At 52.5% G+C, this 17293-nt stretch overlaps 5 protein-coding genes across 5 annotated transcripts; 3 read left to right on the forward strand and 2 right to left on the reverse strand.

The window, feature by feature from the left end:
- Nucleotides 1-237: 237 nt before the first annotated feature.
- N7525_009871 (uncharacterized protein) lies at nucleotides 238-4014 on the forward strand (the record flags this gene model as incomplete). The annotated part of the gene is made up of 4 exons (XM_061214885.1): nucleotides 238-592; nucleotides 1036-1221; nucleotides 1285-2956; nucleotides 3015-4014. 4 exons carry the CDS (start codon nucleotides 238-240, stop codon nucleotides 4012-4014), a joined length of 3213 nt encoding a protein of 1070 aa, XP_061069316.1.
- A 980-nt stretch (nucleotides 4015-4994) lies between these two features.
- Nucleotides 4995-7149, forward strand: N7525_009872 (carnitine O-acetyltransferase CAT2; the record flags this gene model as incomplete). Its single annotated transcript, XM_002563929.1, has 4 exons — nucleotides 4995-5072; nucleotides 5152-5197; nucleotides 5282-6944; nucleotides 7017-7149. 4 exons carry the CDS (start codon nucleotides 4995-4997, stop codon nucleotides 7147-7149), a joined length of 1920 nt encoding a protein of 639 aa, XP_002563975.1.
- Nucleotides 7150-9121: 1972 nt separating this feature from the next.
- On the reverse strand, nucleotides 9122-10542 carry N7525_009873 (uncharacterized protein; the record flags this gene model as incomplete). Its single annotated transcript, XM_061214886.1, has 5 exons — nucleotides 9122-9273; nucleotides 9321-9668; nucleotides 9768-9870; nucleotides 10038-10303; nucleotides 10365-10542. The coding sequence occupies 5 exons, from the start codon at nucleotides 10540-10542 to the stop codon at nucleotides 9122-9124; spliced, it is 1047 nt and encodes a 348-aa protein (XP_061069317.1).
- A 1485-nt stretch (nucleotides 10543-12027) lies between these two features.
- N7525_009874 (uncharacterized protein) lies at nucleotides 12028-13159 on the reverse strand (the record flags this gene model as incomplete). The annotated part of the gene is made up of 3 exons (XM_061214887.1): nucleotides 12028-12166; nucleotides 12224-12669; nucleotides 12737-13159. 3 exons carry the CDS (start codon nucleotides 13157-13159, stop codon nucleotides 12028-12030), a joined length of 1008 nt encoding a protein of 335 aa, XP_061069318.1.
- A 2152-nt stretch (nucleotides 13160-15311) lies between these two features.
- On the forward strand, nucleotides 15312-17174 carry N7525_009875 (uncharacterized protein; the record flags this gene model as incomplete). Its single annotated transcript, XM_002563933.1, has 3 exons — nucleotides 15312-16725; nucleotides 16781-16825; nucleotides 16882-17174. The coding sequence occupies 3 exons, from the start codon at nucleotides 15312-15314 to the stop codon at nucleotides 17172-17174; spliced, it is 1752 nt and encodes a 583-aa protein (XP_002563979.1).
- Nucleotides 17175-17293: the final 119 nt, after the last annotated feature.

The following is a 17293-nucleotide window of genomic DNA, read 5'->3' on the forward strand; positions in this document are numbered from 1 at the left end:
TGTATTTACTTGATTGTTGACGCATTTCCACCTAAAACGCCCTATTTCTGCACGTTCCCATCGTCTCGTGCTATCTCCCGGGGTCGCGCGATCAACCGCTGATCCTGCAGCTCTGGCCCATTTCCTTTTTCCTCTTTTCTTTCGCATTTCACATTTCACCTTTCCACCGCCATTCTATTCCCTTACATTTTTTCTTCCTATCTCTATATTCCTCTTGCTGCCCAACACGCTTTGGACATGGACTACCGGCGACTACAACACTCATACCCGCCACGGCCTTCACCTTTGGGGGCCTCGCAAGAACCTCGCGATCCACAACAGTTCCCTACGTCTTTTATCGAGTCTCGTCAAGAGACAGACAAGCCTCGCCCATACCCTTCCCCCTCTTCAAATACTACGCCCTCTCCATCACAACTCTACCAGCCAAGCGCTCTACGAACATCGAATACTTCTCGAGATACTTCCAGCGCATACTTTCCGAGGAATGGCCCAACACAAGTACACCGTCGGCATGGGAGTCTCGAGGCGAGGAATCCTGAACAAGCGCATCGCAGAAATAATTCGCAGCCTCAGACTGTTCGATATCGTGAAGGTAGGCAATATCTCTTCAATGTTTGTGTTTACTTTCCCTCTACCCGGTTCCGATGGCCCCAGATTCAAGATTCCAAGGATCGGACTTGTGCCGTGGTTGGCCTCCACTTTGTCACTTTGTTGCAGACCCCCTTTTGAGTATGCGCGACCGGAGGAATGCATCTCTTGTAGCCATCGGATTTGGATGGTTAAATTCCCTCCACACCTCAAATCCCATCCAATACTCCCTCTTCCCTTGCCCAAACACACGCGTGCCCCTGATGGATTTTCCCCGGTGGCGCAGATCGACTGGACGACAGCTCGGGAGCGCTAGTCCAGGTTGGGTCTAGCGTGTCCAGAGGAGCCCCTGCCATTTTGGGACTAGCGTGTGAGCTTCCGGAGTCACGGGTTCTCCTCGATCTGGCCCTTGCTTTCCCTTTTGAACTGTTGCTCACTCGTTCACAGGGCTATTAGGTGCTTCCGTTATGAATAATACGCCATCACACCACGAAACAGCGCGTCGTACTTCCCAGGGTAGCAGTGGGAGTCCTGGATTTTCTGGTGAGTACCCGACTTGGGCCCGAGAGCCCCGTGCAACCGTCCTTGTCGCGACACATGGATTTCGTCACTCGTCCGATCGGGACATGCGCGGTCATCCTTGGGTTTCTCTCGCTGCATCAACAAAAATTTTGCTGACTTAAACCGACCTAATAGGTCCGAACGAGCGGACCGCACCACCCACGCTTGGGAATCGCCAAATGCCACCCCCATCTCCTCCACATTCATATTCCTCGCGAGCCCAATCAACCCACGCGCCTGGGGCCTCGTTGGCGTCGCGCGATGTACCTAGTGGTCAGGCACTACGACCGGGCAGCAGCATGTCGATATCCACTATGTTAGGCTCGGACCCAGATCGGTCTGCGCGAGAACCTGCGCGGGAATCAGCGCCGTTCTTTTCGCGACCACCTGCATCATCGACATTCGGCAATGCACCCCCGTCGTCATCTTCCGCCGCCATGTCCCCACCCACTGCCCCGGCAAGACCCTCACCGCTCGATAACTCTTTCTTTCGTCGTTCGCATACACCAGAGAAACCATTCTCGAAGCCTCAAGGTGCCCGTACATACCGGTCTGGGTCCGGTGGAGGTTCGAGTGTAGGTGGAGAGCAGTCGGTATTCGGGGGATTGACGCGTTCGTCGCTCTCACAGTATCCCGAGAAGCCACACTCGACGCACCCTTCGCCCCGAATCTCCACGGCAGAGCCACCGTACAGTGAACCGCGTCGGATGAGTCTCAACGGTCCGATCACCCGACCCAGTAGTCAGCCACCCCACGCAGACGCACCCACACGACCTCCTGGTTACAGTCCGATCTCCCAGTCCGGAGGGGTCACGGATCGCCCCTTCGAGTCCGGGCCTCGGGCTGCATCTGGGTCGTACGGAATTCATGATCCACAGCATGGTCGGATTGCAAACATATTTGGCGAGCGGCGCTCGGAGGATACTACGCAGCGGGAGCGAGAGCGGGCTCCGACGCATGGATCAGATGCCAAGTTGACCCAGCCTGAATCATATCGGTATGGCTCCCACTACGGTGAACGCGACCCGCTCGATCGTCACAAGAGCGGCTCTACGTGGGACCACGGTCGCCCTCACCCTCCTTCGCCGGAGAGCAAGCGCTTCCCTGCGCCCGAGCACGGTTTCGGGTTTGGGGCCATTCAAAGCTACACTAAATCACTAGGGTCGCAACCGGGCGGGAATAGACAACCTCAGATCTCTCTTCAGTCTCGAAGCAGCCAACCAACTCCGCCGCCTCATGATCCATATCTCAGACACCAAGGGCAGCCTCCACGGATAGGATCAACCCCTGCTATCACCGCATCCACAGCTGCTGCATCATCGGGTCTAGCAGCCCTGGCTGATGAGGGACGGCGCAAGGGAAACGATGAGCTGCTCCATCATCGCAGCCTACTGGCTGTTGGAGTTGATGGGAAACGCGGTGGCCGTGCATCGCCGCTTCCCCAAGCCGTACAAGGCGCTCAAGCTCCATACATTGGTCCCACCGGCGAGCCAGCTATCAAGAATGAACTGGGGCGAGTGTTCTCCGGTATTGGTAGTGGTGTTGGCGGTGTCACGGCTACTGGTGGCAGTGGACCTTCGACACCATTGGGCACTAGTCCTTTTAAGCGCGATAGCCTCACAGGTCGCTCGATGAATGAAGGGATGGATGACGCGTCTAAGCTTGCTCGACCATCCTCTGCAGCCGGCAGACGGTCAAGAAAGTCGCGTGAGGAGGAGCAGATGGAAATTGAGGCCAATGACGCCCGCGGCATACTATCAGCACGTAACGCCCGTCGCGCTCGGCATTCCCACCACCATCACCATCAGTATGTTATACCCAATCAGATACAGCTCGTGTCAATCCGCATGCTAATATTCCTCTAGCCACCACCACCATCGCCACAAGGTAGACGAAGAGGCGGCTACCCTGAGCTCCCTTCAACGTCCTAGCTTCTTCCATCGAACATCCCCGGCGGAGCTTCCTGGTGCACACCATCACCACCAACATCACCATCACCATCATCACCATGCTCCTCGACCAGCCACCATTCCCGCAGCATCTCCTATCCGTGAGCCTCGTACTACGGTGAACCTGGAGCCGTTGCTTTCGAGTGTGGCCCATCTTCCTCGGCATCACCTTGGCTCAACGCTTTACACGCCTCGTATCAGGACCCCCACTGCCAAGTCCTCTTTGGATAGCTCCAAGTTTGGTTATACAACAACCCCACAGCCTCTCCCACGATTCGAACAGCGAGAGAATTGCACATTCACCGTCCGGGTCCCCCGTTTCCGAATCAATGACACTCACAGAGAGGAAATCTGCGCCCGGCGCGCCCTCTGGGGCACTGGTGTTTATACAGACGACTCAGATCCTGTTGCCGCTGCTATCCATTCCGGCTTCATTCGCGGTGCGTGGGGTGACGACGTGGACGAGTCAATGCTCGATCTGGAGATTAAAGATACCTACCAGCACGCACCGCCGCCCGAAGCCACTACCGACGGCAAGTCCCCGGCCAAGGGTCCACGCCTACCACCCATACCCCCAACAGATAAGGACTTGCACATCACCCTGCTCGTTCTTCCCCGCGTGGCCCAGTATGACAGCACTCTCATGTTCGGGCTGAAGTCCCGCAAATGGGACGGTCGCCACGACGGCATGAGCTTCAAGATCCACGCCGTGGACTGGGTGGACGAGGGCGTTGCTCGCGGGGAGGAGCGCAGCGGAGAGGCCCGTCGTAAACGTCTCCGCACCCTTATGCAGACCGGTCGCATCTGCACTGGGCCTGCTATGGCCAAAATGGATGAGCTACGTCGCGACGGGGTGCAGGTACCTCGAGTCATGGATGGCCAGGATCAACCGGCAGCTGTGCAGCCAGTCTCCTAATGGCCTATCTGCGCTTGATCTACGTTGTACCAAGTACTGGCTCCAGATGCCTATAACGCTGACTTTTTCTTATTCTTCTTGTTTTCTATCCTTTTCCCCGCGGGCCATGTTCGGTGTACTCTCGTATGGCCAAGGTGTTGGCTGGTTTTTTCTTGTTATTTTCTTATTTGAATTTGTTCATGTTTTGTTGGCCGGATGAACGGGATCGGATGAAAGGGAGGTTTTCCTTGGTTTAGTGTTTTTTTCCTCATCTATACATAATCTAGCGCTATTTTCTATTTATCCCCTTATTACTCTGTACTGGATTGAGATCACATATCTATGTACTCCATATATCGCCATCCGAAGTACATTTACGCTAGAAGCTCTCCCCGCATTGCGAGTGATCGCCCGGAGAACCGGAGTACATGTATTGTAGTTTGGATTTGTTTTGTATATTTTTCTACATAGGTACATGTATGCTTTATTATAGACATTGAATTCAAATCCCTTTTGAAACAGAAACGATGACATTTACATTCTCTGATAATCCACTTCCACTCCCTTGTGACTGCGAAGATCAGCTGAAAATGGACCGAGGCTCGTTGGTGGATCTGGTATTGGTATTTCCGTATTATATACTTGTGCTTCTATGCCGAGTCGAGTTACAGATGTACATATGTAGACATATATAAGAAGTCAACGCACATTAAAAACGATGAACAAAACGACAAGACATATAAGAGCCAGCTACAACGTAAATCTTCAAACTACAGCCCATTCTCCTCATCTTCTCACTGTTTCCCGTGGGAAAAAGACCAACTCGGTCGGGACCGACTGAGATACAAAGCCAGTCCCCCCGGTACCGCGTTTTACCGGCTTCCCCGCCAGCCGAGGCTTTCCTGTCTCTTCGTCATTAGGCCACTTCTTATTCTCCCTTTAAGCTTCACCTCCTTCACTTCTCCTTATACCCAAATCATCTTTTTCATATAACCAGAGGGATGTTCACTGCTTCTGCTCGAAGCCGTCTTTCTACCCTGCCAAGGCAACGCCTTCCGAATACTCTGCTCGCCCGCTCGGTAAGTCCTCTGGTTACAAATGCCATTGCTGCGAAATGATATGAAATCTTGTGGGATCAAGCCATTGACTCGCCTACAGACACTCACAATGGCCCCCCGACGAACGGCATCTTCGGTCCCTGAGGGTTAGTGACATACGTCCGGCGGCAACTGCGGGCTATCCCTAGTCCATCCACACCGGAGAAGCAGACATGCTGACAGAACAACAGGATACAAGGAGGATCTCTCCAAGGGCAAGATGCTTCGATTCGAAGACTCTCTTCCCAGACTCCCCGTTCCCTCCCTAGAAGAGACTAGCCGTCGGTACCTCAAGTCCGTCCACGCTGTCGTCTCCGAGTCCGAGTATGAGCGCACCAAGAAGGCCGTGGAGGAGTTCATCCGCCCTGGTGGTCAGGGTGAGTCTCTGCAGAAGCGTCTCTTGGCTCGCGCCGCCGACCCTAAGATCAAGAACTGGCTCGCCGAGTGGTGGAACCAGGCCGCCTACCTCGCTTACCGCGACCCCGTCATCCCTTACGTCTCCTACTTCTACTCCTACCGGGACGACCGCGAGCGTCGCAACCCAGCCAAGCGCGCTGCTGCCATTACCACTGCTGCTCTCGACTTCAAGGCCAAGGTCGATGATGGCTCCTTGGAGCCCGAGTACCTCCGTAAGGAGCCTCAGGCCATGAGCTCGTACCAGTACATGTTCAACTGCTGCCGTATCCCTGCCGATGGTGCGGATTTCCCTCGCAAGTACCCCGCTTCTGAGAACCAGCACATCGTGGCGGTGCGCAAGAACCAGTTCTTCAAGGTCCCGCTCGTGGTGGACGGTCAGCAACTCAATGTCTCTGAGTTGGAGAAGCAGTTCGAGCGCATCTACGAGATCGCCCAGCCTGCGCCTCCCGTTGGTGTGCTGACTGTTGCCGACCGCGATCACTGGACTGCTGCTCGCAAGACCCTCGTTTCTCTTGACCCTGCCAATGAGCTGGCCTTGCAGGAGATTGAGTCTGCTGGCTTTGTGGTCTGCTTGGACGACGCTCGCCCCATCACTCTGGCTGAGCGCTGCTCGCAGTACTGGCACGGTGATGGCTCCAACCGCTGGTTCGATAAGCCTCTGCAGTTCATTGTCAACGACAATGGCACCGCTGGTTTCATGGGTGAGCACAGCATGATGGACGGTACTCCCACCCACCGCCTGAACGATTATGTCAACAACGTCATCTTCAACAAGAAACTCGATCTCTCCGCCCAGTCCGTGCGCTCCCAGCTCGCCGACCCCAAGCCCATCAACTTCAAGCTGAACGACGCCGCCAATGAGGCCATCGACTTCGCAACACAGTACCACCGCAAGCAGATCGGCTCTCACGAGCTGGTTGTCCAGGCCTATCAGGGCTACGGCAAGGGTCTCATCAAGAAGTTCAAGTGCAGCCCCGATGCCTTCGTCCAGATGACCATCCAGCTGGCCTACTTCAAGATGTACGGCAAGAACCGTCCCACATACGAGTCCGCCTCCACCCGCAAGTTCGCCGAAGGCCGCACAGAGACAACCCGCACCGTCTCCGACGAGAGCGTCGCCTTCTGCAAGGCTCACGAAGACCACACCACCCCCCGCGAGGAGACCGTCAAGCTCTTCCGCGCTGCCCTCGCCCAGCACACCAAGTACACGCAGGAGGCTAGTGCCGGCCACGGTGTCGACCGTCATCTGTTCGGTCTGAAGAAGCTTCTCCAGCCCGGCGAGAAGCTGCCCGAGATCTACCAGGATCCCGCCTACGCCTACTCTTCCTCTTGGTACCTGTCCACCTCCCAGCTGAGCTCCGAGTTCTTCAACGGATACGGATGGAGCCAGGTTATTGACGATGGTTTCGGAATTGCCTACATGATCAACGAGAACAGGTAAGCAGCAAGCATCCCGTTCCCCTTTTTTTTTAAATCTATTTGTGCATATCACTAACTTATCCTTTCCAGCCTCAACTTCAACATCGTCTGCAAGCGTATCGGCGCTGAGCGTATGAGCCATTTCCTCAGTGAGGCTGCCACTGAGCTTCGGGATCTCCTCATGCCCGACCTGGTTGCCCAGGCCGAGAAGCCGAAGCTGTAGATGTGTTTTGCATATACCCGGTTTTTGTTAGTTTTGGGTGCTTTGGATTTTTGTTTCCTTGCTCCAGCGCCTGATAGATGAATATATCTTTTGTTTTCTTCAACTTGGAATGTCTTGTATCTACATCTATCTGTTATTGTACACAACATGATTTGTCTCTAGCATTACGAAAGACCGAATTGGATCGATGGGTGCATATTCATAGAACCGTGTCCCTAACTAAGCAGCAGGTCGCCCCGACGCATAGTAGACCTTAGCATTTTCGTAAGAATTGATAACATAGGAGTTGAGATATTAATAGAAAGGTTAGTGCGCTTGCACAAGTTAAGCCTTCTTTTAGCCCTTTTCTGCTACCTACCTAATAAACTATAAAGGGGGAGAAATATCCAGTTATATAGCCAAATATCTAAAAAGGAATGACCTTGTAGAGGTTGATACTGTAGGAATTAATCAGTAGAACTTATAGGTAATAGCAAATTGGCGGTATGATAGTCAAAATGGGAAAATACGATATGGCGCACTAATGGCTAACTCTATAGCTAACTATACACTACCTACCTTACCACGGCCCCTTCCTGTCTCTTGGCTTCGACAACCACATTCAGTGAAACCTCTTCCTCTTCACCGTACCAGACTCTATAATCAGGCCGGCCAGTCGAGAAATACGTCTTGCGATGCCACTTTACTGGACCATACTTCCAACCCCTCTCTACCTGAATGTTGAGGGCGGCGTGGGGGTAGATGACCGTTGAATGCCATGCGCCTCGAGGAGTAGAGTGTTGGGAATCTAACGGACGTTTGCCTCACTTGGAGGGTTTCGACTGGAAAACGATATCGCAACAAGAAATTGGATTATTGCATGCATGTGGTTCTAAACCCATTCCACAAGGTGTAGTCATGGAAGATGCCAACCATCGATCCCCGACCTACAGTGAAGCAGGTACGTTGACCAAAAGGTCTTTTGTGGGAAACATCTTGTAAGTGTTCATTGTAGCAATGTCAAGATGGTTTGACGTCTGAATACTCCAAACGTGTCTGAGCGGCATTGGAGAAGGTGGTTGCCACCACCTTGCTTCGAGACAAAACCCCCTCACCATCTTCTCGTATAGATTCCTCAGCCGGATAATTTCCCAGCTGTTGAGTGGGAGTTATAGGTGTCTCTATTAGACAGTACGCGGAGCTCCTGACACTCGGGGTCATTTTGATGCGCATCAACATGCTGGAAGACCAGGGTGTGCATCTGGCTGGCCTGTAGCTCGAGATAGAACTCACTTAGGACGGCCTGCCGACGTAGAGTGGGCCGTACATTTTTGCTTTCCGCTCAAACTGCCGATATGTGGTATGACGGCGTGCGGAATCGAAATCTGTCCGCACAAAGATTTCAGGCGAGGATCCTGATTAAGCGCCCTCACGAGAGCGAGAGTGGATTGTCAACGACTTCGTTCGACGCAGCAGTGAGCAACGCCTTTATCTAGAGCGCCATCCTTGCAATATGGCTACCACGGTGGTAGTCTTGCCTGTTCTAGCACTTTGGATGAGACCAGGACCGACCCAGGCGCAGCTAGATTACCTTCTATAAGTACCGGGCACTCGCCACTCAGTGTTCACCATGGAGAACTCTGATCCTAGAAACGGAGGAGAGTCAGGGTCCCGGATCCGACTTCCGGATAGACTACGGGATTTAGGCCGGTCCCGCTCCGGTTGGTTCGACGAAAAGAAAGGGGATTTCCCTTTTAGTGAACTCGGGGTGTCGATATCCGAGCTTGGTTCAACAACAGATAGAAACGAATTCGAACTTAGATCGTCCAATTTGGACCGATCCTCTATAAGCTCGCTAGACCACCACCCTACTACCTATCTCGCTCCTCGTCCTCGACGCAGGAGAGCAGACTCGGCAAAGGGGGCCGCCGACAGCTTCCCTCAGGACAACTATCGGATGCAGGACTCCCTGCGTCGGTCACCACTGTGCGGCTTAATGGCAAGGCTCTCTGTAACGTCCCGAACCGGGATAGGTTTTATCGCTTAGGACCGTGTCCCGGTCCCATAGCTGCTGCTCCTTCGTTCGCTTGGCTATAGCAGTCTTTGAACTGGACTGCGTAGCAGCAGGAGCGGTTGTAGGAGTAGCTGGAGCCGAAACAGGTGCAGGTGCAAAAGTAGACGCAGGCATGAACTCCGGAGCTGGTGTAAATCCGAAGCTGGTGTGTCATCGTCGACGATAATCACTGTGTCTGCGAAGGTGTCGACCTCCTCTTCCATGCCAGGGAGGTTAGAGGTTAGCAGGACGTTTGACCCAGCGCCCAAGGCCCCGGGCAACACGGCCAAATTGCTGGACGGTGTTAACAGTGGCCTGAGCTTCGGTGGCCAGGGGGCAAGACGAAGAAGGGGGAGGGGGAGGACCAGGGCAACCGGGGGAGACGAAAAGACCGGCGGGGGGGGGGAGCGCGCGGGCAGTCGATACCCTTTGGGTATCGGTTGGTAATCAAAGGCCAACAAGGCAGGGGAAGCGGCGGGCGAGTCGCCTGTAATATTACTGCAGTGCTGTGACTTGCAGTGAGATTCCTGCACATTCAAGACCCTCACGGCCAACCACGTCACCCAATGCCACCCCATGCACTTACAGCCCTTCGCCTCGGAATCGCCCTCGGTGTTGGGGCGGGGCCTTCGCAATTCAATTTGGCATGAATGCGGTTCCTTATGTAGTTGCCCGACGACCGTGCGGTGCTGGGTGTTAAAGGTTAAAACCCATGTTAACCGACACCCGAATGCACGTTCTCTCAATAGAGCTAGCTTCGACCAGCCTGTTCTGTCGCTCATGGTCGTTGAGAAAGTAGGGGCCAGAGGTCTACCACACGATGGGAGGTTTAATACCATTGAAAACTTCTAGCCACCTGGGAAGCACTCGCAGTTCTTCGCTGGCAGGATGTTTCCTGTAGAGTCGGAAGACTTTGGCTTCGAGGACCAGGTGACGACGAAGAAGACCATCCAGAGTAGTAGGATGTGTTGCTGGAAACACCAATGAACACCAGTTCGATTCCTCCGGGCTCGCAATGATGGTGGTTCAACTCGAACACTTCATGGGGTCGGACTACCGCATCAACAATATCGAAGCGCGTGATTTCAGAAAAACCAGCTGTCTTGTTTGAAGAGTCGAATTCTTCCTTTGGCATAGTTCTACTGTCAAAGTGGAAGACAATCCTCCGCGGTGATGAGCAAACCCCCGTTGCAGAGTTCGAGTCTAGGCTGCTCTGAGTCGAGGATTAGACGGGGCTCAACGTTGGCAAAGCTGTAACCAAATGACAACACGCTTGGTTTCCATTGACGCAATTCGTCGTCACCTTGGATATAGTAACCCACAGGCTTATCAAAGGCACGAGCAATCTCGTTGAAATCCATTGCTGGTAACTGTCAATAGCCAAACGGTCAGTGATAAACCCGGAGCGGATTCCTCGATGTAATCGAACTCACCAAATATGGGTTGGCCGAGTAAACCTGGGAGCTAGGGGCGAAGAGTATGACCTCGTTAGAGGATCAGTTGGGGCAAGAGACAGAAGAAAAGAAAATTCAGGACTTCAGCGGGCTAGTGATGCGACAAGTGAGGGAAACTTGAACACCAGTCTCGTAGGGTCCAAAGCTCAATACAGAAGTTAGCATACAAGTAGGAGAAAGGAAGAATAAAGTATACCTGAGAACAGTCCATTCCAAGGTTGCATGCTTTTTGCTGAGTCTTCGTTCAAGCTCAACCTTCTAGTTCACTTTGTCAATGGAAAAGTGAATTTCCCGGCCAGGTCTTGGGCACTGTGGATTTTGCAGCATCGAAGTAGGGGAGCGTGATACCTGCGTGGATGAAATGGATTAGAGCCGAAGAGAAGATTCAGTTGGAGATAACTTACCTGGCTGGAACTCAAGCTTGCGCAGGTGCGAGTGGAAGGAGAATCCATGGATGGATGAGCCTGAGTAAGTCAGTATTGATGTACCTAGGTAGTGTCTTAGCGGATCTCAGATGCGATTAAGTGAGAGAAAAGTCTGAGAGCGCGATAGATAGGAAATGTACCAGATGATGGCTCGGACCAGATGATGGCTCAGAGATGGAATTCAGAGAGGAAAGACCAATACGGTTGAAGGAATGTGCTGGGAGATGTTTCATGGAAGATGGAAGAGAATGATGGCCGGGTCGTGTCTCCGACCCCCACAAGATCTCAGGAGGTCTGCGGTACTTTGATAAGAAGGATTTGGATGAGATTGTGGTGTTTCGCTTTTGGGCCAGAGTACGTGCAAAGACAGGGCAGGGGAAATGCTTTCGGTCTCGAGAGGTCACCTGGTTAGTATGGCTACCTAGGTAATTCTATGTGGAAAGGCATGGAGTAGTCAATATATCTACGTTCAACCCCTGATTACATCCACGGATGTATCTACTCATATATGATGAAGTCAACATGTATAATCATGGATTTCCACATTAATTTCGGGTTTCCCATATGTATCGGGACCTCGACATTTCCAATGGGAAGATTTGCTACTAACAGCAACAGCCCGCACATTCTGCATGCAAATCACACTGGTCAGAACTGCAACCTTGAGAAAAAGCGCATGAAGACAAATTGCGCATTGCCACAAAGGAAATGGAAATCGGCGTCTGTCCTCGGAAGATAGGATATCGGTGCCCAGAACACGAAAGCTGCCGTCCTTCGCAAGAACTCAGGCGCCAAGATTGCAAAATCGCGCAACATCCGTTGCTTGGGGACTCAGGGGGATTTCTGTGGTCATTATCCGTCGTGGTATTGCATTGGTAGTGTATTGAACAACTAGGTTCACATTCGGATCCCTCTGTGAGGGGTCGTTTCAACGGGCCTTGGCAAGACTCGTGCTAATTGCCTCTTTTCAGTCCTTACCATCTCGCGCTGAACTCACGGCAGGCGGGTCCGCGATTTCGGCCCCCGCTTGCCCGGACGGAATGCCCGGAGTAGTTGTTGCAGAAGACGCGGTCTGGGAGGTCGTCAGGCCGCCAATTTGTCTCTCTCTGGGGGGAAATTAGTATACGAGCTTGAATCAAGATCCACTCTCGGGGTGGGGTTACTCCGTAGGGTTACTGCGGGTTGAAAGAACGCTAAAAGGGATTTTCTTACCTAGTTCCCGGATGCGTTGCCGAAGGAGCACGTTTTCTCGGGCTAAGGAGCTCGCTTCGGCTTGGTAGAATGCACTGTCGTCTCGGCTTCCGCGCCGAGATGGACTATCCCGCAACCCCGGGAATGGCTCCACGCCCTCCGGTCCACGCGAGTCTAGCGGCCGCAAGTTCGGTGACGTCGCTTGACTAGAAGGTCGCGAGTTTCGGCGGTTTGAGAATGAAGAAGAAACCGACAATCTGTTGCCGGCTGGAGGTGCTGCCGGACCGGGGGGAAAGAAGGCCGACCGTTCGGATGCCGGGGTCGTGTCGTCGATTGCAGCAGTTGATTGCGGGTTCTGTTGCTGCTGGTATTGTTGCAGTTGGGCCTGCTGGCTGCGGATCATCTGAAGAAGGCGGTTCTACATTTCATCGAGGCCAATGGTTAGCTTACTACAACTTGGCCTCCGGCAATGAAGATCAACCCACCACTTGTGCTTCTTGTTCTTGCTCCAGTTCTTGGTGTAGCTCTCCTAACGATGGTGCGCGCTGGTGATGGGGATCTGCCGTCGCGAAGATGGGGCTACCCTCGTGACTAGACGGGCTGGCTGTTCGCAATGCATGTCCGATCGAGCTACGATGGTCGCGGTGGTCCGATGCAGGTAACTCGCCGCCAGCTCCTGGACTAGTTCCCTGCATCTCATTCAGGTTCAGATTCATGCCGGCAGCAGATCGACGTCGCTCGGATACCGACAGTCGGTTTATGCTTGAACCACGGGAAGGCCTTGGTGACGCGTTGTTCGGGTTCACGGGCGCCGACCCAGTTCCGGGAGCGGACATGTTACGTTGTGGAATCGAGGAAGAGGTTGACGACGAGCGGGATGGAGGAAGGGAATTCAGATCCGGTGACATCTTCAAGTACTAACTGCGTAGATGTTGAAGAATATGTATGATGTCTCTAATCTGTAGGTAACGTCAGACATCCCGCACGGGCGTGAGGATCTGATGACTCAGCCTTTTTTGCGGGGTCAATCACGTGATACAAATGCCGTTTAGGGAAAGTGATGCCTGAGGCTGAATAGCTAGAATGCTCTAGGAGCTCATGGACTGTCGGACTGGATCTCTTTACAACATACACCCCGAGTGAGCAGGTGACAAGTCGGATTCTTTCTCTCGGGGCTTATAGGATTCTTCCGGGACATGGGCCAGGCCAGACCTACCAAGGTCGAGCCACAACAAATCATATCTTGGCCCCTGGTTGCGCCCAGGCCAAGAGGGGAATACGCCGGTTTCTCCGAGTGGCGCTCAAATTTACAAGTTCGAAGAGTCATCTATACAGACTACAGGTAAACAAATTCGGTAGGATCGCCGCAAAGATCAACAAAGCGTCGCGTGGCGCTCCAGATACGATCTTCTCGATCCCAGCAATGTGATTTGCCATGTGCAGGAATGTACCAGACGGGTCCGGGGGACGTGCGATGTCCAGTGGTTGTTTCCGGACAACATTCCCCCCTTCCTTGGGCGATGTGACTTGGGAAAACCTTCTGGTCTTTTACCCCAGTGGGCAATGGCAGGTGAGGATCAGTAATCCTGGGGAAATGTAACAGTGAAATGTCCTGCAAGGGATTCCGATCAATCCATCTCTGCAATGTGTGTGTGGTTGACAAGTACGTAATTCAGACTGTTCCCCGGGGCCACACAGTATTCTGGAACGTAAAGCCGGAAGGCGATTGGGGTATTTTCATTTTTCATTTTTCATTTTACATTTGTGTATTGGAAGGATGTTATGATCGGGCCGGCATTTAGAAAGAAAAGGAAAAAGGAAAAAGAGGAATAAGCAATACTTCAGCCGATCAGAAGGTAAGCGTACTCCGAGGGTCAGAACAAGAGTTATGGACCCAGCCCTGGCGACGATCAGCGCCACCGTAATATGGGCGATTTCTCGTATCCTTTAGCCGCAGTACCTGTCCTGGATGTATGATTGACGAATGACTTGTCCTCTTCTGGTCGGCTTGACGTCACGGACAGCCAAGGCAAGTAATTCGCGACTTGGCAATGTCTTGTTTTAACAGGAACAAGTCAAGTTGGATGGAAGGGAACCATGGCCGGCCTTTTTTCCCTTCTTTTTCTTCCCTTCTATCATTTTCATAGACTTTGCATGGAGTCCATTCCGTAGAATGTCCATCACATATGGAAAACTGGAGAACCATATGGTTCGGGCACGGTCGGCAATAACGGCTCCTTGCTTCGCGGGGCACATGGGGTTTGATATCCCGATCTTCTGCATACCCCGTGATATATACACAGAATTGAGGTTGCAATGGGTATTGAACCCGAAGCGGACATTCGGCCCAGTCCGGCAACGGGGAAGACTGGAGATGTCCCTACTCCGTATGTAGGTGGTTTTCTCCAAGGTGGGTCCGATTACCCCAATGCGAACTTCCTATTCCGGCTAATTAGCCCTGAAAGCACAAAAAGAAATTCGAAATACTTCTCTCAACCGCAGGCTGTATATTTTAGGTAATGGATCAAGGGCACTGCAAAATGTAAGTTAAAGGGGTCAATAGGCAAAAGAGGCAAAAAGAAAAAAGGAGAAAAGGAGAAAAATCTGGAGAGAAAGTCTGGAGAAAAGTGGAACATCGGCATCCCGTCTGGAGTACCTGGGTAAGTAAGAGCCAATGTGATCCAGGTAAGCCAGGTAAGCCAGGTAATCCATGTAATCCATGTAATCCAGGTACATAAAACATTAAATTAAATTAAAAGACAACGTGGGAAAAGGTGACATGCTTGGAACTTTGTACTAGAACATCAATGTACTAGAACATGTACGGGGACAGTACTGGAAACGTACTGGAACCCTGGAATTGGCTCTTGCCTGCATTTGGCTCTTACCCTTTTTCTCTCTCCCCCGTTTCTGTATTTAAATTCCTCTTCCCTTTCCTCTTTTATTTTTTCCTTTTCCCCTTCTATTGATCTCCAGTCTCATTGTGTCCTTATTTTCTGGGTTTCTTTTACTATCACTGGTCTTGATACCAGTTTGCCCTATACCCATCTTGTACCAACAATGACGATCAGCTCCGAGAAGCCCGGGAGGGATACCGTGCATGCAGCAGAGGCTGCGCACGCCCAAGCCGTTGTCAATGCTGCTACTGAGAAGTTGGAGGAAGAGGATCAGCTCGAGGAGGCATCGCCCTCCCCCGGGGGTATAATTGAGCTCACCGAGGACATGTGCTACGATCAATTGGGATATTCGTTCACCGAAAAAAAGAAGTGGATCATTATCACTACAATCTTCCTCGTTCAGACATCCATGAACTTCAATACATCGCTCTATTCAAACGCCGCCGCCGGAATCTCAGAGGAGTTCAATGTTTCCATGCAGGCAGCCCGTTGTGGTGCCATGATCTTCTTGGTCCTTTACGCTTTTGGTTGTGAGCTCTGGGCACCGTGGAGTGAGGAGCTGGGTCGCAAGCCCATTCTACAGGCATCTCTGTTCCTTGTCAACGTCTTTCAGCTCCCCGTGGCTCTGGCCCCCAACTTCGCCTCTATCATGGTCGGTCGTGCCCTAGGTGGTCTGTCCACTGCTGGTGGCTCCGTCACTCTAGGAATGATTGCCGATATGTGGGAGCCCGATGCTCAGCAATACGCCGTGGCTGCTGTCGTGTTCTCGTCGGTTGGCGGATCCGTTCTTGGTCCGGTAGTGGGTGGCTTCGTCGAGGCTTTCCTGCCGTGGCGGTGGAATATCTGGATTCAGTTGATCTTCGGTGTTTTCGTGCAGGTTGCCCACTACCTCTTTGTCCCAGAAACCAGAACTACTGTGATGATGGATCGGATTGCCAAATCGATGCGCAAGTCCGGTGAGAACCCCCACATCTATGGACCTACTGAGGGCATGTCCTTCCGCCAGCGCTTCCCGCCTCGTGAGCTTATGGCTACCTGGATTCGTCCCTTCAAAATGTTCCTAACTGAGCCTATTGTCTTGGTTCTCTCTCTGCTGAGTGGTTTCAGCGATGCCCTTATTTTCATGTTCATCCAGTCGCTCTCCCTTGTGTACAGCCAGTGGGGCTTCAACACCTGGCAGAAGGGTCTGGCCTTCATCCCAATTGTGGTTGGCTACTTCGTCGCTTGGTTCTCCTTCTTCCCGGTCATCAAACGCAACGTCAAAGAGCGCCGCGACAATCCAGAGAGCGAACGGGCACAGTATGAGTCTCGTTTGTGGTGGCTGCTGTACACTGTCCCCTGTCTGCCCATTGGTCTGATTGGATTCGCTTGGACCAGTTTGCCTCAGTGCCACTGGATTGGATCTATGATCTTTGCTGCCATCATTGGTATTGCCAATTATGCTATCTACATGGCCACGATTGACTACATGATCTGTGCCTACGGACCATACTCTGCCTCTGCGACAGGTGGCAACGGGTGGTCGCGAGACTTCCTTGCTGGTGTCCTCACTATTCCGGCCACGCCCTTCTTCACGAGTAAGTTGTCACGCGCAACAAGTTTTCTCATCCTCATACTGACAATATTTGACAGATATCGGTGGCAAGTACCACCTTGAATACGCCTCGACCATTCTCTGTATGTCTATCCTGCCCTATCTCTCCACATGAGCTATCGGTCTAACATTCCTCTAGTCTGTATCTCCATACCACTTGTCATTGCGGTCTATATCATTTATTGGAAGGGCCCAGCATTGCGCAAGCGTTCTCCCTTTGCCCAGCAACTGGAGGATGCTCGACACCAGATGCAGGTCCAGAGCCGACGAGGGTCCAAGATCCCCCCGGCGTCTCGTGCCAGTTCGTATGCGCGCTCCCAGCAAGACCTCCGCATCCGCCCAACGCTCGGCAGCCGAGGCAACTCCCGGGTCAATTCCCAGGTGAACTCCCGCGCCAATTCACGTCGCAACAGCATCAACATCAATCCTTGATCGCTGTTCTTTTGTTCCTTGTTTTATTTTGCTGTGAATACTCATTTCCAGTGGGAGTAGTGATGGGGCTGGAGTCACTGTGATGGGAATCTATGAGCACCTTCACATTTCGCGTCCGT

Source organism: Penicillium rubens, assembly GCF_028828025.1.
Source record: "Penicillium rubens strain IBT 27055 chromosome Unknown utg000003l_segment0_segment0, whole genome shotgun sequence".
Taxonomy (NCBI): Eukaryota; Fungi; Ascomycota; class Eurotiomycetes; order Eurotiales; family Aspergillaceae; genus Penicillium; species Penicillium rubens.